General features: G+C 36.2%; 1 protein-coding gene across 1 annotated transcript; it reads left to right on the forward strand.

Moving 5' to 3' along the window:
• The first annotated feature begins 200 nt into the window (after positions 1 to 200).
• GPR155 (G protein-coupled receptor 155) lies at positions 201 to 22,646 on the forward strand. The gene is made up of 15 exons (XM_010012766.1): positions 201 to 660; positions 5,304 to 5,703; positions 7,097 to 7,262; positions 8,491 to 8,646; positions 9,714 to 9,797; positions 11,120 to 11,240; positions 12,524 to 12,608; positions 12,689 to 12,779; positions 13,852 to 14,125; positions 14,751 to 14,852; positions 16,438 to 16,571; positions 18,100 to 18,195; positions 19,196 to 19,260; positions 19,970 to 20,107; positions 22,257 to 22,646. The coding sequence occupies exons 1-15, from the start codon at positions 201 to 203 to the stop codon at positions 22,477 to 22,479; spliced, it is 2,595 nt and encodes an 864-aa protein (XP_010011068.1). The 3' UTR covers positions 22,480 to 22,646.
• Positions 22,647 to 24,688: the final 2,042 nt, after the last annotated feature.

Genomic DNA, 24,688 nt, shown 5'->3' on the forward strand with positions numbered 1-24,688 from the left:
TTTTTCTCAGAGTTGTTTCTCTAGCTACTTATTTATCTCATTAATTATTTGTAATGCACTTGTAAGTGTAAACTCTTCTGTCAGCAAGCCTAATACTGTAAATATTCCCAAACACAGTTTTGGAAGTTAATGTAAACTTTTGTTTCTTTTACAGATGAGATCATTTCATACTCTTTTTTTGGAAGAGGTGGCTAAAGGAAATGGATAGCTATTCAGATTTCGATGCAGAGAACCTCACAACTGCAGCTAATATGTCTATTTCTTTGCCTGGACAAATTGGACTCAATGCCACCAGCGATACTCCCTCTATGTCAATAAGCAGGCTTTTCCCAGCCCTGTTAGAATGCTTTGGAATAATTCTTTGTGGCTACATAGCTGGAAGAGCCAATATCATCACATCAACTCAGGCCAAAGGACTGGGAAATTTCGTGTCCCGTTTTGCACTCCCAGCTCTATTGTTCAAAAACATGGTGGTACTTAACTTTTCCAATGTGCATTGGTCCTTCCTGTACAGTATTTTAATTGCCAAAGCTGCTGTGTTTTTCTTAGTCTGCGTTTTAACATTGTTGGTAGCCAGTCCTGAGAATCGATTTAGCAAAGCAGGTTTGTTCCCTATTTTTGCTACACAAAGCAATGACTTTGCACTGGGATATCCAATAGGTAAGTATGCTTTCTTCTTTAAAATTATTCGTCAGTGTTCTAGACATGTTTGCTTTTATTTTTCTGTAATTTGAAATTGACAACTGAAGTTATGGGCTGTCAAAGCCATTTCTCAAGTCACATTTCTTGATTTCAGACCATGTATTTTTCAGTAAGGGGAGAAATCTGTCAGCTTGTATAAATCATACAGAATTTAAAACAGTCCAACTACTGTTGTCTATATGATCTTGTCATGTTAAAGTAAATCAGATTTAAAAGTAAAGTAAAAAATTATTTTTAATACAACTTAAAAATTTGTATAAGTTACCTTGCACTTACTGCAGCCAGTTCTCCTTATGGGAAATAGCCAGTTTCCTCAAGATGATACTTCTGCTTTGCAAAGTATGAGCCTGTATCTGTGGCCTCTGAAATAGCTGTAGTGTGGGGGTTTTCTACTGATTTGACATTACCTCTTGGTTTAGCTTAATGGGACTATCTAACCATAATGTTGGTGTCTACTGGTTGTGGAGTGTGTGACAAACTTTAAATCTGTTCAAAAGAAACATCTGATTTTTGTGAACTTCACAGAGTTTATGTAACCAGTCATGTTTTATCCCTTAATCTTTCTTCTACTGTGGCCGGTAGACATGCTTTAGCATATAGATTTGGAAGAAGTCAGTCTTTTAAAAGCAAAATTGCTGTGTGATTTGTCAAAACTTGCAGTGGGTCTCAGATCAGAATTTTACACACCTGTGGTGCCATTCTCGGGACATGGAACTAACCACCAATCCACTAGAGCTGAAAAACAAAAAAAACCCAAGACACAGAGAGGCATTCAGAGTATAACTTGCATAGCTGTGTACTCTTGTAAGCCTATATTCTGAATCCCAAGCAATGTTAGTTATTAAGCCTAAATTTATACCTAACTGCAAGACTATTTTCTATTTTTCTTCTATCTTTTTTTTTTCTTTTTTCTTTTTATAGGTTTTCCTAATGGTATGTTAACGTGCTTTTAGCTATGTGTACGGTGATACTTGGGAAGTGATCTGGAGTTATATAGCAGGCTTCTCCCACCTGCTATTGTCTGAATGGCAGAGCTTTTTACCTGCCTTGGGAGGCTCTTTGGTGCCAATGCAGCTTTCAGTGCTGTCTCTTCCCAGGCCTCCCATGTGGCTAGTGAATAGCCAGGGTTAAGAACAAAAAAAGAAATCAGGTTTGTTGTAGCAAAGCAAAAAGCAAGATACTTGATCGTAGAATTGAAAAACAGTTACAAAAGGGAATGTTTAACGTGCAATTGCAGACTATACATAACAACAAATAGCTCCATATTTTGGATTACTTGAGGAGCTGGCAGTTTCTTTTCTCCCTATTCCAGGGCAGCATGCTCAGGAGAATCTTGCATCTTCCTTAATCTCTTCAAATCTGCTGGATATGTATAAGATATAGACAAATGCAATTGCAAACTTTTTCTTACTTGGATGAAAATACCCCATTTCCCTCACTTGCATGTCCTGAGGTTTATTCCTCTTGAGAAAAATCAGAAGTATATCACAAATAGGACTGTGAGGATTATGTCTTTGTTTCTTGGTACCAGATTAAAATGCCAGTTAAGGTTTCTCTTTTTTTTTCTCTCAATCCCCCTATTTTAAGGTTGTCTGAACATATTTCCATTGTATACTTCTAGTTAAAGGATTCTTCCTACATTGAATGACTTTCTTGTCAGGCTACATTTTTCTTCAAGTATTTCATGATTTATAAGATATGATTCATATTTTTCTGTGTACAGTGTAGCCAAATTCATAACATTTAGTTAATTAAGAGCTTTACAGTAATACTTAACACAAATACTGTAGGGCTTAAGGGTTATTTATTTCTTGTTTATTTCCTTTCCTGTTCTTTCTCTTCTCCCATCTCTGAACTTTCACCAGTGTTTGGTTCATGCTGTCATCTGTGCAAACCTCTTACTGTTAGTGGCTTCTCTGAAATGTTTGCAGAACTGGCAACGAAGAATGTCTTGCTTATTCCTTTTATGTATGGTGATAGGTAGTGCTTTGAGCAAAACCTAATCTTTTAATGGAAATATTTTTTAAAGGCCGCTTCAGTTGAAATTTGTAAAGGAAAGCAATCAGTATTGACAAATCTGTGTATTATGATAACACTATTTTAAAAGGCAGTTTGAACTCTTAAATAAATAACATCCCGAGTTTTCACTCCATGTAATTTCTCTAATAACTTTTGTGCTACTTTTTGCTGCTTAACAAAGATTTGCACATAGGAAAGTTAAAAGGCAGGTTAAATTTTCAAAGACCGACAGTCCCTTTTTCTCTAATCATTGTCACAGCAGTCCTACACTACGAAGTGATGTTGGGGTGAAAAATAACTGACACAGAAGTTTGCTAGCAATCTACCCCCATGCAGATAGAATTGCTATGATAGAAAGCTTTGTCTCTTTGGGTTTTTTTATTACTGGGTGAGATGGTACAATTCTGACAGAACAGCTTTCATCTACTCTCAGGTGCTGGATTGTTAAAGCACAGGTGTAGCAGAAGTGTTGTGTGGATGATGGCTCAGTTACCATTACTTTAATGGTGCTAATTGTATTAAGCATGAAAAACTAGTGTGTGATTTATATGTAATTTTGAGCAGCTGGGATGTGGAGAAATGATTTTTTAATTTCTTTTTTTAAGTATATATTTCTTTTTGGGTTTTTTTGTCATTTTTTTTCTGTTGTTGTTGTTTTTTTTGTTGGTGTTGTGGGTTTTGTTTTTTTTTTTTTTTGTTATGATGGGTAAGCAAGTACCTTGATTTAAATAAAAAGATTTTTTTTCCATCAGAGATAGTTGTGGATTGCTTTTACTGTCTTAATGATTCCCACTGACTCAGTAATCTGCATTGGTTCCACTTTTCCTACCCAGGAAAATGCATTGTGACTTCGCAGATCAGTTAAAGTAATTACAGACTTAAAATATTGTGTTAGTATACAGTTTAACTTTGCCAAAACAAAATAATGATTTATTCCATTTTTCACTTCAGTATTATTCACATGCAACTTACATTGAGTTACACTTGATTGAAATGGGCACCCCGTATAGAGCAGCATAAAAACATCACTTGAAGATTTGAGGGTTTAGAAAAAAAAATTTACTTAGATAAAAAGTGTCCAGCATATTTAAAGTGGTTTTATTTATAAGAATATATGTAGTGTTTAAAAGTGGCTTGTTAAATGCAGTAACTAACCACAAACTTGGTAGACCTGGTCAGTAGTTTGTTCAGGGGTTTAGGACAGGTAGCTGTCGTATACATACTTTAATCGTGAGAGGAAAAGCACCTTCAGTGCCTTTTTTTATATATTGGAAATCAAATGTTTGAGAATGTCAGTTTATTCAGTCTAAAGAGGAGATTGTTTATAGTAAGTGCTGATTTAGCACTTCGTAGATCTTGTCATTCCAGATGCTTAAATGATATGAAGGTTGGATTTTGAAAAACATAGTCACGAGGGAAAACTTCTTCAAAAAAAGAACAGGTTTAGTATACAGGGAAATGGAAATAGCTGCAAGAGTTGGCTGCTTAGTGTTCTTGCACTTTATTTAGTACTTTGGGGACTAAGTTATCCACAGAAAGGTCTAGTAGTTGTATTTATTCAGTGGGGCTTCCCTTTTTGTAAAAAAAAAAAAAAAAAAAAATCTTTCTAGTACAGGTAGAATTGCATCTACAAATTAAGATACTTCTGCCTGGGGAAGAATGTGTTTGTCTCGCTAGGAAAAACTAAAATGGAAAGCAACACTGTGCATATTTCTGAAAATTATTGGAAGTAATAACATTATATGGCAGGTAAAAGTTAGAATCCTACTTTTAAAACATTGTTGGAGGTTTTTAATTCACCCTAGAATAGAATCTTATATGTCTTTCCAAAGTCTTTTCATGATTTTTTTGAAGTGCTGTTAGTACTGACTTGAAATAGGAGGAATTCTACTTTGACTCAGAAATATGCAGTAGCAATGAAAACAAATGCTCATGATTTAAAGTTCCTTGAGGGACCAGAATGACAACAATAACTCAGGTAGTCCCAGAGAATGAACTAATAATTACGTGAGAATGTATTTTTCACTTGGCTGTTGCTTTGCTGTGTTGTAGTGAATAGGTGTAAAAAGATCACACTTGACTTACCCACTGGAAACTGCTTAAATTCCAGACACGTGACACTCCCCTAAGATAAGAAGCAACTTGTATCCTGCAAAGATGCATTTAATTCTGCACAAGTCTACGTTTCTGGGGAGGAAAAGCACTTCAGAAAAAAAAAAAACAACAAACACACTACCCTCCCCCTTTTTTTTTTCCTAGTATTGGGGGTGACTCAAAGGGTACATCATTGTTACTTTCTTTCTTTTTCTTTCTGTAAATGTTGACTATTCATAGAATTATAAAATAGTTGGATTGTTAATCTTTAGTCTTTAATGTGTACATAAGACGACTGTGGCCTAGTGGTAATTGGGTGCAATTCTCTTACTGCATCATCTTCTATAGATAATAAATGCAGTTACTTCTGAAGGATAATGGATTTTTTTTCTTTTCTCTAGTTTTCAGACAGCAAAATTTAATTTAAAATTTAATGTATTTTTGTACTGAAATGGTATCACTCACCACTTCTCATTTCTGTCTTCTAGTTGAAGCTTTATATCAGACCACTTACCCAGAATATCTCCAGTACATTTACCTAGTGGCTCCAATATCTCTTATGATGCTAAACCCTCTGGGGTTTATCCTCTGTGAAATCCAGAAGTGGAGAGATAATCGCACTGTGTCACACAGCAAAGTCAAAATAGTGGGCCTAGCACTCCTTCGAGTTTTGCAGAACCCAATTGTATTCATGGTCTTCATAGGAATTGCCTCAAACTTTATTCTTGGCCAGAAAATTCCCGAATACCTTGAAAACTTCCTTGATGGACTGGGCAGTTCGTTTTCTGGCTCTGCACTTTTTTACCTTGGATTAACTATGGTGGGACAAACAAAAAACCTGACAAAGGGTATGTTTGTTGCACTGATCCTTCTCATCACAGCTAAACTGTAAGTTTGATTTATGTTCTTTTGTGATTTTGTTCTCTAGATGTTTTAAGCTCTGAATATAGTGGTCAGATGGCTTTTCTTTCAAAATCATTATAGCAATAGTATCTTTCACTTCCAGTATTTTGGGTGAATGCTTCCCAAACTCTTTGATAGCATACAACTGTTAACTTTTACAGGAAATATAGCAGACCACAAACCACTTGTCAGGCTCTGCAGAGAAAAATAATGAGGGGTGCTGTGGCTTCATGGACTGCCCGCAGGCCATCTGTCACCAATTGGGTGTTTGGAGTTTTACTAGCTTAAATTTAAATTTAATAGCTAAATTTAAAACTTACTTTGTAAATAGTTAGATAACGGTGAGTTTAAGTATTATTTGATTAGCATTTTTATTTTCTTTGGATTACACAATACATCTCTAAATTATTTCCTTGCTTTGTCTGTAAATCTTTGAAGCGGCTATATTGAAACAGCTTAAAACCAGTCACATTACCCTCAAACTGGCTGGCTTTTAAGCATGAATAAATGACAACTTGTATTTAGAACTTATGCTATCATTGTCTTCCCTTGAATATATCTGAGTTACTGGTGAACTAAATATTTTATTTGCTACAGAGCTACAATTGACAGAACAATTGATGGTTAAGTTTTTATAGTGCAAAATTTGAAAATGCGTTTGAATATCAGCACAACTAACTAGCAAACTTAAAGAGCTAGTTTGTAAACCAGGTCAATGACAAATTTTGTAAGAACATTAAAAAAAAAAAAAGAAATTTTTTAATATTACCGCTTTGCTTTACTGGTGACTTTATGTAATTATCTGTGTACAGCTCACTCAGTGAGTCTGTGTGAGATCTGGGGTATTGCTAAAGCAAAACAAAATAGCATTGATGCAGGGTTTTGTTGCTGGCCAAAACTTTCAGAATGGGATGCTTAAGCTTGAGCCCTTGTTATTTGACAGCTTGCAGAAAGATGATGTAAGTTTCAAAGCTGCTGATTGCTTATAGCTACTATTGCTTTAACAGTTGAAAAAGGAGGGTTTTTTAAAACATTTTACCCTTCCAAATCTGAGTTTTATACAAAGAACGTGTCTGCACAATCAGAGAATGTGCTTATAACTGAGAGTTTGTTGTCATTTTTACTGTGGTGGGGTTTTTTTGTTTTGTTTTGTGAATGGGTTTTTCTGGTGTAACTTGGGACATAAAACTTTTAATCAGCTGGTAAATGTTGTGGTAACCGAAGGCAATCATTCAAAGTGATGTCAGTATTTTGCTTTTCATAAATAATAATCAAACAATCTTTACATTTTGTTTTGTTTCATTTTCTGAGTAAAAAGTCTATTGCTATAACTTGGGTAATTATTTTTTTAATTACGTTTTTTCCCATCTCTTTTCAGACTAATGATGCCATTTCTCTGTAGAGAAATGGTGGAACTCTTGGACAAGAGTGACAGTGTTGTCAACCACACCAGTTTATCAAACTATGCATTTCTTTATGGAGTTTTTCCAGCAGCGCCTGGTGTCGCAATATTTGCAAGTCAATTTAATATGGAAGTAGGAATTGTATGTAGTTAGATTTTCCTAAACATTTACTAACTTTGAGCTTAACTTTGTTAATGACATACTTAAATAAATAAGTAGGCTTGATGAATTTGCTTTTCTCTAACATAGACCCCTTAGATTTACTTGTACTCCCTAGATCTTAAATATAGAGTATATTCCAGATATATAAGATAGATATATATGTATTTCAGAACTCTTTCCTGATGTCTGAAGTATCTTGGTAGTATGCGTACATGAGTAAGTCCTCATACTTACCTTCTTTGTGTCTCTAGTAGGAAGAACTAAGATAACTTTAAATATAAAGAACTTTTATCTTTTGTCTTGTTTTGTTTCCTTATCTTGGAAATACTGCTTTTGTAGGAAAAAAACAGTAAGAACAATGTTAGCTTAATGCTGAAAACTTACAGAAGAGCTTGTGCTTTAATTGATTCTGTTGCAGTGCCCTTCAGTTAAATCTTGCAACCTTTTACCTTTTTTTAAATCGTAGAGGGTATCAAATATCTTTTCAGCTTAAAATACAAATTTTATAACTGTTTCCTTTCTTCCAGTTGAAGTGACATTTAAACACTCTTGCTGACTTTCACTGGTTTTAATGTTGTCTGGTTTTTTGTTTGTTTAGTTGGGGTTTTTTTTTAAAGAAAAAGGGAAAAAAATAAAAGAACACTAAAAGTAAACCTTAAAAGATAGAATTTTGTGCCCAGCACACTCAGAAGATCTCTCTAAAACAGGGCTCTGGAATACGACTAACAATTTATACTTCCATACTACGCAAATTCTAGAAAACAAAGACAATGAGAAGCCAAAATAGAAATCACTGAAATGTAAATATATGGGTTATTCCCATGGATTGGTGCATATTAGTATTTGCATTACTACATGTTTTCGTATTTATAATGTAAATTTTTGCATCCAAAAGTAAATTGTGACATTGTAAATCCACCTCTGACTGTAGTTATTAGAATATTTGACGCTCATGAAAAAGCTCTGTAAGAATTTGCAGTACAGACCTCTCTTTTCCTATTATTTCAGAAGCTTGTTAAAATTTTCAGTTTAACTGTATGTATAAAATGAATACTTTCTGGCTCGAATTCTGAATCAGTAATTTGTTGAAGCTCTATGTATGTTTAATTCAAAGGAATAATTTTGCAGGTGATTGTTTTCCTGAAAGCAGGTTATTTAGCTTGAGATGTGAATAACACTGGTCTTATTTCTATTTGACTCTTTGCAGATTACCTCAGGCATGGTGATAAGCACTTTTGTGTCTGCACCTATCATGTATGTTTCTGCATGGCTGTTGACCATTCCATCTATGGACCCCAACCCACTGGCATCTGCACTCCAGAATGTTAGCTTTGACATAAGTATTGTCAGCCTTATTTCTCTGGTAGGTGTTGATGAAGTGAAATACAAAAGCATGCTGTCATGGCAGGGTATGTTAGTACATAAGCAGCAAATCAAGTCATGATAGATGAGGCTCATATCCTCATCATATCCTGTTGCAGAAGGATGAGGAAGGAGTTAAAAAATTTTTTGATTTAGTAATGGGTCAGCTGGAAAGCTGCATTGTAAAGGAAGGTGGGTAACTGAATTGCAGCACCAATGCAGGACTTAGGAGTTTGTCCTTTATGTTTTGGGTTTTTAAAAAAAATAACAGGGTATGGGGGAAGAACAGTACTAGCTTTCACGACAAGAAATAATTACATCAGGCCATGTGAGGTGTTTGGATATCACAGTAATGGAGGCTGCGTACAAATTTCAGCACCAGAAACGATACTGGATATTTGTTTAATGAAGTATTAATGAAAATGTTTAACTTGGAAGTTTCAATTTAGCTTTATTGAATTCCTTTCTAGAAATACTTTGCTTAAAAAGTGGGATGATAATCCAGAAGTCTGATGTGAATTGTCTTTTGGCTTTATAGGCACTACAGAGTGTGTGTTTGTTTTGTTTGCTTTTTTTAAATAAAAACATCTGTGTTGGAGGGAGTTGGAATTTTCTGAAGTTGTTGTCTCACCAAAGTCCCCTTGTTTGGGAACTGTTCCTCAAGGGAAGCCACAAGTGAGCACTGCCTCTTGCTGTCCTGGGTCCTTTTAGGAGATTCAGGGGAGGGTGGGGAATTTTAAGTTCTAAATTGAGAGGCTTCTCTGTGGTCATTTACATTGTGAGGAAGGACCAGGCTTAACACACTAGAGGCAGATTCTTGGTGCTTTCTGGAAATACTTCACCACCATGAGAACACCAAGATGCGTTGCTGCTTCTGGAGGTAGTTGCTTAGACATAGGGACTGGCAGCAGATGGTGCAGAGATGACTACAGCCATCCTGTTGCTAAGAAACTTTTGAAGATTTGTTGCATATTTAATTTCACCATGGTCTGCCAGAATACTCATCTTGGTTTTTTGGGGGGTTTTGTTTTAGTCTTAAATTTAATTTTTTTTTCTTGGCTGTTACAGATGTGGTCTCTTATTGTAGTTCTTCTGAGTAAGAAATACAAACAGCTTCCTCATATGATTACAACAAATCTACTTGTTGCTCAGGTCAGTAGTAAGAAGAATGCTGTTGGGTTTTTTAAGTGTCCTTTTTAAAAGAGTTTTGTTTTTTAAAAAGTCTTTGTTATCTTTGTGGCCATCTGTGGAGGGGAGGGGAATCTAATGTGTGACTTGCCTAAACAATTTCTGTGCCTTAAAATACACTCTTGAAGAAAATTATAGTTGATGTTGGAAGTATGGTTCTCAAGCAGAATAAGCAATCAGAATGGGGAGTGGCTTATGAAATACATTTTTATTTACTGCCTAATAGAGTTGAGTGCACTTCTGTACCAGTTTATGCCAATCTGAAGTCAGCAACGCCAGGAGCAGCAGCACTGTGTGTTTGACTCTGTAGTGACCTGTTTCAAGGAACTAAATAGAAAACATCCCCGTGCCGGTTAAGCTCCCTGAAGTAGCTTGCTGAGGGATCAGAGAGAGAGGTGCCAGTGCTGATGTAAGGAAGGGGTGTGGGAATGCATAGCTGGTGGCTAGGGAAGGGCAAAACCAAATAGCTCTGGATTAATTTTAATTGTTATTTAAACTGAGGAAAAACTAGAGTGTACATGTTCCTTCTTCCCTTGAAGTCATCTGTACAACTGCTGTTAAATTCAGTGAGCGCAGCCTGTACTTGTAATACACGTGTGTGGTACTGCTTTCTAAAGTGTTCTGTAGTTTAAACAAATTATATATATGTCTATATGTATGTGTGTATAGTAAACTCTGAGGTCCGATCGTGGGGTCATTTATTTGACAAACAGTCATGTATGAGAGTTGCAGCTATTTCTTGTCTCTAACGGCAAAGATACCTTCCATCTTAAAAAAAAAAAACAAAATAAAAAATTAACTGTTGTGTTACTGTTTCCATAATATTTTAGCCTGTCTTCAGATTCCTTCAGTACTAAAACTGTCATATGGACAGTGTCATTAGGTTAAAACTTGTATAAATCTTGGCTGAACAAATAACTGTTGACCTGACCTCAGCTTCATGTCCAAATCATTTCAAATAAATGGTTTGTATTTAACAAAAGCTTTACATTTTAGTTATTATAAGGTATATAAAGACTCTGAGTTGGTTTTTTTTCTGATTTGCCTTATTCCCAGTTTATCTGAGCTATATAATTGCTATCAAAAAAGCCCCTCTTGAAAATAGGGTACTGTAGTTGGTGACATAAGCGTAATACTGAATTTACTGCTGCCGTGCTTTCTGCTATGAGAAGTATCCAGTTCATAAAATCACATTCCAGTGAATCTGGGGGTGGAGTTTCAAAGCATATTGTTCAGTTTTTCCTGCTTTCCCAATTTAAATGATGACATCTTCCCTTTCTTTCCAGTTCATTGCTTGCATTGGAATGGTGGCATGGAATTTCATTGTTAAAGAGAAAGACATCACTGTGCAGATCCTAGTATTTATTTTCCTCTACAGCTCACTTTATAGCACCTACCTGTGGACAGGTATGATTTTTCTAGGCAGAACTTAGGTACTGTAATAAAATATTAATGTTCTGAAATAATTTTATTGTATTCTTCAGAGTAATTGTTCCTTTCACTTGCATGTAATTCTACAAATATGCATACATGTAAGCTGTGCCAAAATAGCAACATAGGGCTGTGTCAGGCACTCCTTCTGCTACTGGAAGCTTCTATCTGGGTCAAGTTTCATTTGTCTTTGCTAGACATAGCAGCCTTGCTAGCTTGTAACAAAAACTAAACCCTCTCTGGAGGCAGAAGTAATTCCAAATAGAGTGAGTATGGTGGGTTGTCCTTCAGCCAGTCAAAATCTTACTGGCAATTTTAAAATGAATGCAGAGTTAAGATTTTAATTATTTACCATTAGGTAGATTTTAAAACTTTATGCCTCAAAAAAGTAGGAAATAGAGAATGAAGGGAAATATGAAAGCAGCTTTAACATTTCTTTCCCATAGCAGTCATAACTTCAAAAAACATGTGTGTTCTGTAGGGGTGGGTGATTAATGAAAGTATTCCTTGGAATAGGCAGAATTTAAAGACGCATCAAGAAGCTTGGAGAACTTTACATGTATAATTAAAAAAAGACACTTTGAGTATTCAGGAAACTTTTTTATACCATTCTTGAGTCCAGAAGTCTGTGGTGGTTTTGTGGAGTAATTTGTGTTTAGCTGAAATAGGTAGCTTATGATTAGTAGAGACTAACGTAAATACTAGCTTTGCTTCAGCATGGGGAATGCTGCTGAGCGTCTGAGCTGTGACTAGAATAAACTCTTCCAGAAGATACTCATATATATATAGTTAAATATATAAATATACATAAAAGTTTTTGTTAAATTTATCATTGACTTTATAAAGGACTAGTCAGTTTTTAAAGAAATGTTATAGGCGAATACAGCATAATTTGGTGGGTACTTAAGAGTGCCAGTTTAGAACAACTGCTGTTGGTACTTTAAGAAGTTAGTTACTTGTGTATTAAATATTCTTATAACATCTTTTATACACTTGTGAACCTTTTTAAGCATTTAAGAGTGGATGTCTAATATAAAATGTCCTGAAATTTCTTCAATGTTACATTATTAATATGATTTTGTTAATAGATGTTTCTATTTTGCTTTCTCGGAATGCAACTAGAAAAGCAATTTTGGGCTATTAGAAGGTCGGTCTGAGAAAAATATCTGAGTTATTAAGCAGGTCACATCACAGAGTTTCTGTATTTATCAATTTCCTTTTTAATAATAAGCAAGGCATTTCTTTTGATTCTTTTGTAGGTTTTCTGTCTTTCTCTTTGTTTCTATTGAGGAAGAGAGAAACAGTAAAGATTCCCATTGGGTTTATTATCATAGCTGGATGGGGGTAAGTTAATTCAGATGTTTTCCTGTAGAATTATTGGGAGCATGCTGAATATGTTACTTTGTCCTGTTTTGCTCTTTCAGAGTCCCAACGCTTCTGGTGGGGATCTTACTAATTGTTGGTGAACATAACAACACAAGTATTGACTCTGCCTTTTTCTATGGAAAACATCAGGTATGAATATATTCTGTTCTCATCATTTCAGACTTCTGCCACGTCCAGTACATTATCGAGAAATTGTGTTCTCTATTTGCTTCTTATGTAAGTAGCTTTCAGTTGAAGTACAGGCTTCCATAATAACAGTAATCATTATCAAATGTTTATAGATTGATACAAAAATATATTTCTGTAATGAACCATTAGGAAGACTTGTTTGAACAAGCAGCTTGATGTTTAGGCAACTATGACTAAGAAAAAGAGGGAGTAGGCTTCCCAAAGAAGGGCTTAGGAGTGGTAATGAATTGCAGAGTCCTTTTCCTGGTGACTAATTTGTAGTCTCACTTGATAATTATCTAAAATTGTTAGTATCCAATAGCTAATTACTGGCCTTTGGTCTGTAATAGATAGTATCTGCATTACCTGTGTGGCAGTAACTGCCTGCACTTCTCTGCACAATCATGGGTTGAAATCCCTGAGGCTGAACTACTGTTTTTACCAATAAATAGTTCCTCTTATCAGAGGATATAAAGTGCACTAGTATAGATATTTGCCATGTGTTCCCTCTGTCTTACGAACAGAGGCTGAGTCTCTCAGGATTATTCATGTGGCACTTTCACAAGTATTAAATAGCCTCAAGTGGACTCTGGGTATCCACTCTGGTGTCACAGGTTTAGAAGGAAAGGTTAATTAATATGATGCTCCCCATTGTCAAAAACACAGAAATTAGAGCTGTGCCAGAGGGTGACAAGAGCACATTCCTCTTTGACACTAAAAGGTACCTTAATAGAACTTAAGCTAGAACACTAATGATCCTGAGGAGAAAGATGATGATGGGGGGGTGCTTTTGGATTGCATGGGAAGTAGGGGTGCCACTTAGGAAAAAAAAAGTTACTCGGGCAAGGAAAATTAATCTTATGTACTGATTGCTCTTTCAGTGCCACAAGATGCAAGAGCAGTAAATATAAAAAAATCTTATTCAGGTGCATTTCTTAGTATGTTCTTGAAAACACAGAAGTGAGATATATGCAACTATTTCCCTTTTTTTTTTTTTGTGTATTTAAATGTATTTTCTTTGCTTTCTTAATAGATAATTACCACAGCAGTGATCCTGTTTGTCAGTATATTGATGTCAGGTATTTCACTAATGTGCATGAATAGAAATAGGCAAGAGTCAAGCTATGAGGTATTGAACCCATATTCACCACGTAGCCCAGTGGAGGAGGTTGAAGTGGGAGGGAGTGAGGGGAATCGAGTTTCAGCCACTGCGCCTCAGCCTTCTCCAGGTTCTTCTGCACAGCCTTCTCCAGGTTCTTCTGCACAGCCTTCTCCGCGTTCTTCTGCACAGCCATCTGCAGCAAGAGGTAGAGAACATAGATTTGCAAAAGAATATGTGGGTCAGAACACAACAAAATAATGTTCCGAGTCTGATTCTGACCTAGAAAAACCAGGTTTTTTAGACCTTCAGGAGTTCCACTAGGACACAAATAAATCTAGATATAACGGCCCAAGGATTTAGGTTTGTGTTTTTCAGGAAAGTTTGATGGTTATCACTGTACGGGTGGGGGAAGTGGACAGGAAAGAAAGCATGTGTATGGTTTTTATGTAAGTAGTGGTATCTTGATAAGGATGTGATAAATGCAGTCCACTAGGCATCTTAGATTGTTTACCCACTCAACTGTCTCTCAGAATTACTTATATACCAACAGCATTGCTACTCAGCGTGTTCCTGATCTTCCCTGTTTGTAGCCTTTTTGAGCACTTCCAGTGATGTTTCTTTCATGGTGGTAGCGCTATGTTAAATATTCTCTATATTAGTAGTGTATACCATTTACCCTCTCAGCACATTGGAAAAATTCAGTCTGCTTTCTCCTTTGGGTTATTTTGGATTGTAATAGTTAAAGCTATATAGAATATATTGTTATACTTGGAAAATAAATTGTGGTAGTGAAGGAAGCTAACTATCCTGTTACTGTATGCACTTAATAGGTTGCTGTTCTTGTCAAACAACAAATGGTGAATTATCCTGTGCTAAAGAAAGTAAAGCAGTGTCAAATGCTGTTGAAAGCAAGGTTCTTCCAATTGAAACAGGTAAAGCAGTAGCGTCTCCTTGGTTTAATACTACAAACTCTTCTACAATGTTTATGTGTATTGTTCTTACAAAGAAACTGTTGGGGCTGTTGTACTCTCAACTCTATCTGGATAACTTGTGTTTCATATTCAGTTCAAGCATTAGGGCTGATTAGGTGTTTGTTCTTTTACTACTAAGCTACTTTAACCTGTCCCTGTGAGCGTTCAGACTTCATCTCTCTATCATTGCCTTGTTTGGATGCTAGGAAGTTGAATGTATAACCCTACTTTGCCTGAAGTTTTCAACTTTAACACACTTTTTTACATCCTCATATTCATATCTTGTGTCTTCTGAAAAGGCCTTGAAGCCTTTGTTGTAGTCATGCACAAGTGAATGAGAAACCTAAATGAGATCTAGAGGAGCAAGCACTTATTGCAGCTTAGGTCAAATGCCCATGCTGCTGTGCTATTCATGTCTAGGGGAGAAAGATGGAGAAAATTGACTATGGGGGGCCTTAGGAGTCACTGAAATAGGAAAAAAGGGATCAAAGTGACTGTTCAGCACCTGGTGGAAAACTGCATGCTCAGCCCATTCTCATCGTACATCACTTTCAGTAATCAAAGCTAGCTGCAGTGCAGCCTTTCCCTTTTAACTATTTTCTTTTCCTTTTTTTAATGTTGCGTCCTCAACAAGGAAGTTCATATCCTTGTGCTTTGCTTGGATGCAGCTTAATTTCAAACAAATCTAAATATTTCACAGTGAATCATACTTAGTTGTGTCTCCTCTCACAAAATACTAGCTTTCCACCTATTGCCAGCTATTTTATCTATTAGGTAATTCAGACAAGCATCATAAGAATGTTTTTCAGTGATAGAGGAAGGCCAGTTTAATTTTCTTATCCTAAAAGATAAGGTAGAAAACATATTATGGTTGAGTGGAAATTTTTTCAACATACTGAGTGAACACTTCAGAACTATACATCACTAAAAGCTAATTGTAATGAACACACTTCTGTAACTTTGGCTACAATAATTACAGATTCTTCCACTATCCCATTGAACTACTATGACAGGTATCTGGTTGAAATTCGTATGTATGTCCTTGCCAGAAATTTTTTCACTACCATTTAGAGGAAGACACTGAGAATTCCTTAGATCTCTGTAGCTGTAAGTCAAGCATCCATTCTTAGTGTGTTTGGCTCTTTTTGAGTGTTCTGGTATACCATGTTAAAAATACAGTTACAGAACTTACCTAGAGCTCAACAACGCTGAGATACAGAGTAAAAACATTAAAGCTGACAGTATACTTGAAAAAGTTATTCCGAAAAATAATTCTAAGTTTATTTCTAGTAGTGTTTTCAGGTGCTAACAGTGACATAATTTTCCATTAAACTTTTGAAAGAAGAGTTCAGATGCAGAAAGTTTCATTTTAGGAGCACATGCAAAGTACTGTTTCATGTGAGAATAGATGTCTGAATAGGTTATTGTCAAAGCTAATGTTAAATTTTGTGTGTGACTTCATTACAGATGCTTACAAGGTAATTTAACCTGGCGAGTTACATTAACAAGTTAGAAGCCTAATGAAAAATCCTGGTTTGTTTTCCAGCTGATCAGTGCATGAGCCATTGCAGTGCTCGAACCTGTGTATTGGCGCAGGAAGAACAGCTTCTACAGACTGGAGACAAACAGCTGGCCAGACACGTGCTGCTGTGCCTACTTCTTATTGTTGGCCTGTTTGCTGTAAATATATTGTTTTTTTCTCCCCACATTGTTTAACTCATTGAGGTGGAGTGATTTTTAGGAAGCTATGTAGACAGTCCAATAAGAATCTTCCAATTCATCATGCAACTATTCATTAAATAAATTAGAGGCTTTATTTTGGTCCCTTACTGGAAGAGGGATATCATAAAATTAGTTTTCTGTTCCACATCATAAATTGAAAGCAAGTTAAGATTGATGATGTTAGTGAGGAAGCCACACTGGAGAAGCCTCAAGGGGGAAACAAAATGAGGTTATATCATTTGGTAATTAATTCATCACTTCCCTCTTCCCATTTTTCTCAAGAGCTAGTCTTCTTCCCTAGGCAATAATCAATTAAAAATATAAAGTGAACTCTACTTCTGAAGGAGACTATACATAAATTGTTCCATCTGATTGTGCTTATATTTGGAACTTGTATTTCTCTGAGGTGCTTTGGTAATGAAGAATAATGTCAGACTTTATTTGAAATGAAAACGGCGGTTTTGTTGCTTTTAGTGGTGGTTTGGTGGCAGTGTAGCTAAGTTGGTACTGCCAAGCATCATTACTGGCTAGATCCCAGCTGTGAAGGTGGCTGCTCCTGTGTAAAAGTGCGAAATACCAGAATGTAGTTCATAGGGATAAAATTTGAAGTTTTAGCTGTGGCTATGATGAGAAACAACTGTCAGAATATTATGCTCAAAGTTGAGCTTCTTGTAGATGGCAAATTTTTATTTTTATTTGAAATGGAAAATACTATGGCACAAAATACTGCAAAACAGGACAGTGTGGCACAACTAGGTAATGTAATAGCTATTACTGTTGCTTTTCAGGTTCTGCTAAATTACAAAATGGGAGTTTTCCATCTCTCAAATTTCCTTTATCAAATACTCCATTGTAATACGTTGGGTTTTTTTACAGCTTCTATATTCAAAAGGTGTCCCAAATGTTAGCCTCTGTTTTAGTTATATCTGAATGATTACATAGATACTATGAAATGAGACCAGTTACCTTAAAGAATTAGCCTTTACACCCAAAGGGGTTAACTCTGGAGGCTTTTTCCTTCTGTCAGGCATCTAAAATAGCTGAAGTGGTATGTGCTTCAGCTTACTGCAATCTTAACTATGCAGAAAATACGTAGAAAGCACTGGTCTCAGCTGAACAGGCCTAAAGACAAATACTGCAAATCTGTCTGGGCTAATATTGTCTGTGTTAGGTTGAATACCTAAGTATGCTTAAGGCAAGTTTCTTACGTAAACATGTGAGGGGTAGGACCTCTACATTGGTATGTTTTCCATTATTTTGCTTAAAAACAACCAGTCTCTCTCCCCCAGCTATTAATCTGAACTGAAATGATGTTTTAAGGTGTTTATTCCCTCTTAATTGTTTTTATCTGGATCATTTGTTAAGTGAAGACAGTGAAAATTGTGCAAGAATCTATTAGCATGTGAAGAATAAGAAAGTGCTTTTGATTTTTAACGGTCAGATTAGGTCTGTGGTTTTTGTTTTGTTTATTTGTTTTTCTTAACAGAATCTTTCCAGTTGTTTGTGGTGGCTGTTCAACCAAGAGCCTGGAAGGCTGTATGTGGAATTGCAATTCTTCTGTGCTGTGTTTAATTTTGGTCAGGTACTTATCAATGCTTGTCCTGAAAATGACTTGGTTAGTGGGTGTTGCAGCAGATGCTTACAAGCACTGTAAGTTGGAGTCCTCAAACAACGCTGAAGTCACCAGCTCCTTATGTTGTTTTGTCTTTTTTTCCTCAAGCTTTTTCTTTTGCTTTGATAGCTTTCTTATCATAATGCATGTCTTTTATGGTATGAATGCTTTCAAAGGTACAAATGACAACTGAATGGCAAATGCCTATGAAACTGAGTAGAATTTTAGCCTTAATTTGTACGAGAAAGGTTCACCAGTGTTACTTCCATGGCGTTAACACCAGTATAACTAAATAGGTGCAAGACAGCTACATGAATGCTTTTGCTGTAAGGCTTTAAGTTACTGTCACGTCACTTTCAGTTACAGCACCATGAATTGATAGCTGACAGTTACATGGGTGATTGTTCCAGCTGCCCATAGTCTGCTTCAGTGCAAACTGACACAAGGTAGCTCTGTTACCTGTGAGGGTGAAAGCAAGGCAGTATTAATATACATGCTAGAGGAATGTTTTACAGATCCATGGACAGGTGTGCCTATAAGATGCACTGCAGTATCAAGTAATGATAGGAGTTTCGATACAAAAGCAGCACAGAAAACCGAATTAACTGGAGAGCATTCTAGCATTCAAATGACAGCAAGTCAGTTCTTATCTTGACATTAACAAAGACAGATTTAAATAACCAGCTATGTAACGATAGCCGGTTATCCTGAACTGTCAGGTGTCAAGTCACAGTAGGTTTATTGAACTGTTTCTTGAAGAGTTTCTTTGATGTGCTGTTATGTATTAATCTGTCTTTTTAAGGCCCAAATGAAAAATCAAACCAGAAACAAAATGCATTTTGAATGATATCTAGAGAAGAGGGATCTTTTTAAGTGTGTTTTGGCAATGAGTTTTCTAACATTTTGTTTCTGTTCTTTAGAAGCTAAAGTTTTTGCTTAATGTTGTTTTTTCTGTATTGTTTCCCTCCAGGGCTTCATTTGCTTTGGTATTTTCGGCTTAGATAAGCATTTAATCATTCTACCATTCAAGAGAAGGTAAATAGAATCTTCACACTTACACCTATAAACTTAATTATTAACAATAATAATTTTTAAAGGGTATTGAGTGTTCCATTGCATTCCATTTCCTATTTGTTTGATCTTCCAAATTTCTTTTCTCTCCCATTTGCGGAGAGCTAATTGCAGTTCACCGTGCATGAGTTTTCACTCCTGTCCTAATGATACTCCCCGAGACAAAAATCCCACAGGCTTCCTATAGACAAAATCTTTGGCAAGTGATGGTGAAGGATGTGATTGGATCAGCGAGATGATGTATCTTCAGAAATAATCTCAGCTGGTGAATTAAAATGTGGAATCTGGTTTAGCATTCATATCTATCATCACTGTCTTAAAGTCCTGTATTCAGAACCTATGCAAGTCCTCTGTGTGGATGGAGACTTTCACTATGGATGCGTATGTTGTACAAAGCCATCCTTAACTTACAGCTGGCTGGCTGCGGTGTGAATACAGCAGCTAAAGCTGCCTCCCAGCTACTCTGTCTTTCATTATGCCTGAGCCTAGAATAAAACCACTCAGTGTTCAAAGACCATACAAGTATATTAGTAAGATTGTATATAAAGTATCAGGCACAAACCCAATGAAACAGTTGCAGTAAGCTTTCTGTTCTATTATTTGCAAGTTCCTCTAAAATGCCTCTGTTTGATTTACTGGTTTTCATTTATTTTCTCTCTCTCTCTTTTTTAAGACTTGAGTTTTTCTGGGGAGGAAGAGAGGCAGCAGAGCATACAGATCCCTGTGTACCTGAGGAAATCAGGATGACCTGTCAACAGTTTGTTCGTTATCATAGAGATCACTGTGTCAAAAGTATTGTCAGAGGCAGAAGGTAAGGTTCCTCCCTGCCCATATAACCTGTTACAAAGGTCATAGCTCACCTTCTGGAAATAATTAAATGCAGCTTAATATGTCTGTGGACAATTCCTGTTGTGGTGTATTTATTCAAACCTCCTGGTGAGGATTAAGAATTTAGTGGTAACAGAGAAATGTTTCTAGTCTCACACTGAAACATTGAGGTGCAATTTATCACATCATCCCATCTATGTTTGTATAATATCATTAAGGCATTGCCCAAGTTTTGCATTTACCTGGAGTTCAGGAGAGAAAATCTTTCTGAAGAAACGTATATGGTAATACCTGTAATGGAGTGCATGTATCTATGAGTTTTTGTCAAATCTGGGACCCTGTGTATGTTTTGTTTTGAGATTAAAAGTGTCAGCATATAAGTGAGACTGAATGTTTACTAATAAATAGCTTTTACAGGAGGCAAAACAGTTGCAACTTATGTCAGTGTGTACTCGGAGGCCACTCAATACATGACATTATAGTGGGTTTAGGACCTTTACACCTTTTGAGTTCGTACAATTTCTTTTGCTCATTCCTCTGGTGAGGCCTAAACCTCAACTTATGAGATCAGCAGAGCTTTCAGAGGCAAATTAGGATACCCCAATCAAGGATTATGAATTCAGGTATGTGTAGGTGGACAGGAAGAGAAATGCAGACAGAAGCAGCAGCAACAAGAAAAAGACTCTGCCTGACTTTAGATACTACTGTATGAAGCGGAGACATGAAGAATTGTTCTGATAGGACACTGACTTTTCTTAGCATGTGGGCTTTTAAGTAGGACTAGTTTGGTGGAATGAGGTGGTCTTTTAATGATCAAATAGTGCAAAACCATATTGCGTAACTGCTTTTTACAGCATCATGATTTTGCTCAGACCCCTTAGAAGTCAGTAATGTTCCATAAGAAATAAAGTAATAAAGTTATCCATTTAGAAAAAATGGAGTATGGCAGTTCAAGGACTTGCTTCTTTCATGCCAGACAGAAAAGAAGTATCAGAAAATGTTCATTCTGAAATAGAGCAGGTTTCACAGCTGTGTTTCCTGTGCCTCTGCTGCTACTGTGGTTTCTTGGGCTTTGGGCTGTTCATTTGGTTGGGTTTTGTGTTTTTTATTGATCATATATCCGCCTGAGCACATATCAAAATGTGACATTTGTTGCTTCGTTGTTTTAATGTTATGCTTGTATGGAACTCATTTCATGTCTTATTTCTCCTTATGAATTAAAAGAAAGCATTCATCTTCTCATTTAAAATAATCATCTAACTCAATCCTAACCTCTTTTATTTAAACAAACCGTGTATTTTTATTTATTTTTATTTTTGCTTGTCTGCTAATAGAGTTTAACACTTGCTCTGTGTTTCTGATGCTTTTAACTTTAAAAAATTAGAGAAAGAAGTTTGGGTTTGCTGTCTTGTGTAGCTATTAATCATCCTCAGAAACCCTGCACTTGGGTTCCGTAGAGCAGATTTTAGATAACCAGCAACATTCATTGCTGCAGGTAAATTTCTGAATGGTATTTTTACTGCAACTAGGTAGGTGGTTAGTGGCATTGTCTCATAAATATATAAAAGAAAATGAGTTTAGTCCTGCTGTAAAGGCTTTATTTATTATTAGTACTGTCTGTGTGCTAAATATTTAACTGGTTCTGCATCTTAAATGGTTTTTGTTTACAATATATGTGAGCAGTTGGTGTCTGTTTAAAACTGTAAAGAAATCGTAAAATAGAACTGAAGTGCAGATTGAGTCCCTGTTGCTAGGGCATACTGCACTCAAATCAGATATTTTGTTGCAAAAATGATCATGCTAATGAGTAGATGGGAAGTAAGTATCTAAGAAATAGAATTACATTGTGTATGCTTTTAGGAAAATTGCTACTTATGTTCACTGAAGTTTCTTTGCACAAGCCTTAAATAGCTGTAGATTCGTTTTGCTTCTTACTGAAATGTCAGTAGGAAAAGGTAGTGAACATTGGCATGTCCCTAATATAGAAAACTTGCAAACTCTCTTCCTAACATGCTCTTAACTGTCATGATGTCTTTCCTTGTTTCCTGCTGTTTTTCCTTGCTTTTCCCCTTCGTGCAGTGGTGATACCAGATTTACAGAACATGTGGGTGAATCATTCCTTTGACATACAGGTGTGGTGCAAAGACCTCCACTGGCATCTTCTTTGGCTGTGACCTGGTGAACTGGCTTATGCAAGTTGGCCTTGCCTCTGACCGTGGTGAAGCTGTGGTGTATGGAGACAGACTGATGAAAGGAGGCGTCATCCAGCATATTATGAATGAATTTGAATTTCGGGATGAATATCTGTATTACCGCTTTATTCCTAAGAGATCAGTTGCAGTTGAGAGCCATTGACCTGAGCATATAGGCAGAGGACAGGCAGTTAGGGGTGAGTGTGAACACCTCCTCTGCCTTCACCACTGAAATTGGAAGTATTCAGGGCTCTCAGAGGATTATGTTATTCTCTCTTGTAAAGTTAAGAGATGTGGTTCTACTTGTGTCTGTTGTGAAGGAAATGGTAGCAAGCGATGTTTAGGGAACGTTCCAACCAAAATGCAATAGAACAAGATGCTCTGGATTTAGAGCATTTTTTTTCCATTTTGAGCAAAACAAATAGTAAAATGATGTGTCACTGTCATTCTCTAGAGGCATTATAACAGCAGCTTTAGTGACTGGTGCCACAGTGGAAAAAACAGCAAGAATGAGAGGTATTTTTTATGTTGCTGTGTTTTTTCCATATTTTAATATGATAAAATACTGATTCCTTTTTACAGCCAGGCATCTCCTGATTTCATAGAAGTAGGATTTCTTCTATCATATCGCAGTTTTTAATATTCCACTCTTGCCTAACACCAAGAACTTGTTCTAGTTGTTTACACCTCAGATCAGGTGGCTTGTTTCTCACGTCATTCTGATGTCAGAGGATTAAAGCTGAGGAAATATTTAGTGGATAAATAATGATTTTGTACAAATTTGCCAAATCTTAAAAACATTAAGATACCCAGTGCTCCCCCAGATTAGGAAATGAGATCATGGAATTTCAGATAAGCAAGTGGTTCTGTACTTTTGGTGGTAGTAACTTTGTCAAGAGTAGATTTTTGCCTTCTGAAATTAACCTTTCCAGTTTAATTCAGAAGTGCCAGCCTCAAATAAAGATGTTATAGAAGTCTTGGATACTTGACCAAGTCAAGATGAAAAATTTTATCAACTCCTAAAACCTTTTAAATGAAATACAGTGACTTTTTTAAATCTCCTACATAAAGAATCCTAACTGAACATCCAAGTTAGGGTTTAGAGTAGCTAAGGATCCTCAAATTTCAGTATTGGTTGCCTAACACAGGTTTATAATAAGCCTCAGGTACCCTCCTACGATGTTTAAATAGTTACTGTAGTGTCACTCAGATTCCTGTGCACTGAAGGCAGCATCTGAGAATCTGTGTGTCGTGCAGTACTGTATAAAGGTTGAAGACAAACTGGTATCTGATAGCCATTATGGTGCCCTGTTAAAACTGCAGGAAGAGCATTGATGTCTATATAAGAGTTTCATACAGTGAGGGAAAGGAACCCATGTATTTAAAAAAAAAAATAAATTTGCTCAAGCTCTGAATAACCCTTTTCATCCTTTTTTTTTAAAAAAAGTCTTTCCCTGTTTTTGTTGGTTGGTTTGTTTTTAGTACATGGATTTTTATTACAGCTCCTATGCACCTACTTTGTATTAAGAATTAAAAGTGATTTTAGCAGCATAACCTACTGTTCAAGAAACAGTTGTTTTATGGTAGCTGTAAGTCCATGCAAGACTTAGATTGGAAAAAAATTCCTTTTACTGTCAGTCATATTGCACTTCTGCAGCATGCACAGAAACACAACTGCATCCTACTGCGTATGTGTGCTATACAAACTGACAGGTTTTAATGTTTTCCAGCAACAGAATAATTGACATTTGTCTCAGGCTGTGGCCACAAAGGAAAACAATAGTGTATTTCCATTGCAACTGCTGAAGACAGCTATATCAAATATCTTGAAATAATTAGATATGTGTGACTTAAAAGCAGAAGCCATGAGTGTGTCTGGCTTCTAAATACTGTAACTTGTCAATAAATCTGTTATTTGATTTCAGAGTTCTGAGCTTTGATGTGCTGTGAGGTGTGGGAGGGTTATGTGTGCATGGCGAGATTTATGACAAATGTATTAATTTTCCAAGAGATTTGTTTAAGTGGATCTTGGGTTTCAAATTTGGTATTTCTTAAATGCACCCTTGGCTTTTTAAATAGGTACAGGACTTGTTAATGGGTGTTCACAGAAAGATACCAGTTTTCCTCTAGCAGCCTGAATGGATCTTTAAGAACATTTTACATTATAATCTACTTAATGAATATCACCTGCTTATCAAATACATGGTTTTTTTGTTCTTCAAATGTTCAAGAAGTTGATCTTAGGTAAGTTTTATGGACCTATGCATAGTCATCGTTCTTGCACTCTTGTCTTTCTCATTTTCATCATAAAGTCCTGCCCTTCCCTCCTTTCTTACAACAGCTATGCTATTCCCTAGATTTTGAACACTTCT

The sequence above is a fragment of the Nestor notabilis genome, unplaced genomic scaffold (assembly GCF_000696875.1).
Source record: "Nestor notabilis isolate BGI_N333 unplaced genomic scaffold, ASM69687v1 Scaffold31394, whole genome shotgun sequence".
NCBI lineage: Eukaryota > Metazoa > Chordata > Aves > Psittaciformes > Psittacidae > Nestor > Nestor notabilis.

What these genes read in the sequence shown, in the direction of transcription:
- GPR155 (XM_010012766.1), top strand. Translation starts at nt 201, where the DNA reads ATGGATAGCTATTCAGATTTCGATGCAGAGAACCTCACAACTGCAGCT. An exon ending in CAAATCTACTTGTTGCTCAG is followed by an intron (nt 9,798 to 11,119) that starts GTCAGTAGTAAG and finishes CTTTCTTTCCAG; the next exon opens with TTCATTGCTTGCATTGGAAT. An exon ending in TTTTCTATGGAAAACATCAG is followed by an intron (nt 12,780 to 13,851) that starts GTATGAATATAT and finishes CTTTCTTAATAG; the next exon opens with ATAATTACCACAGCAGTGAT.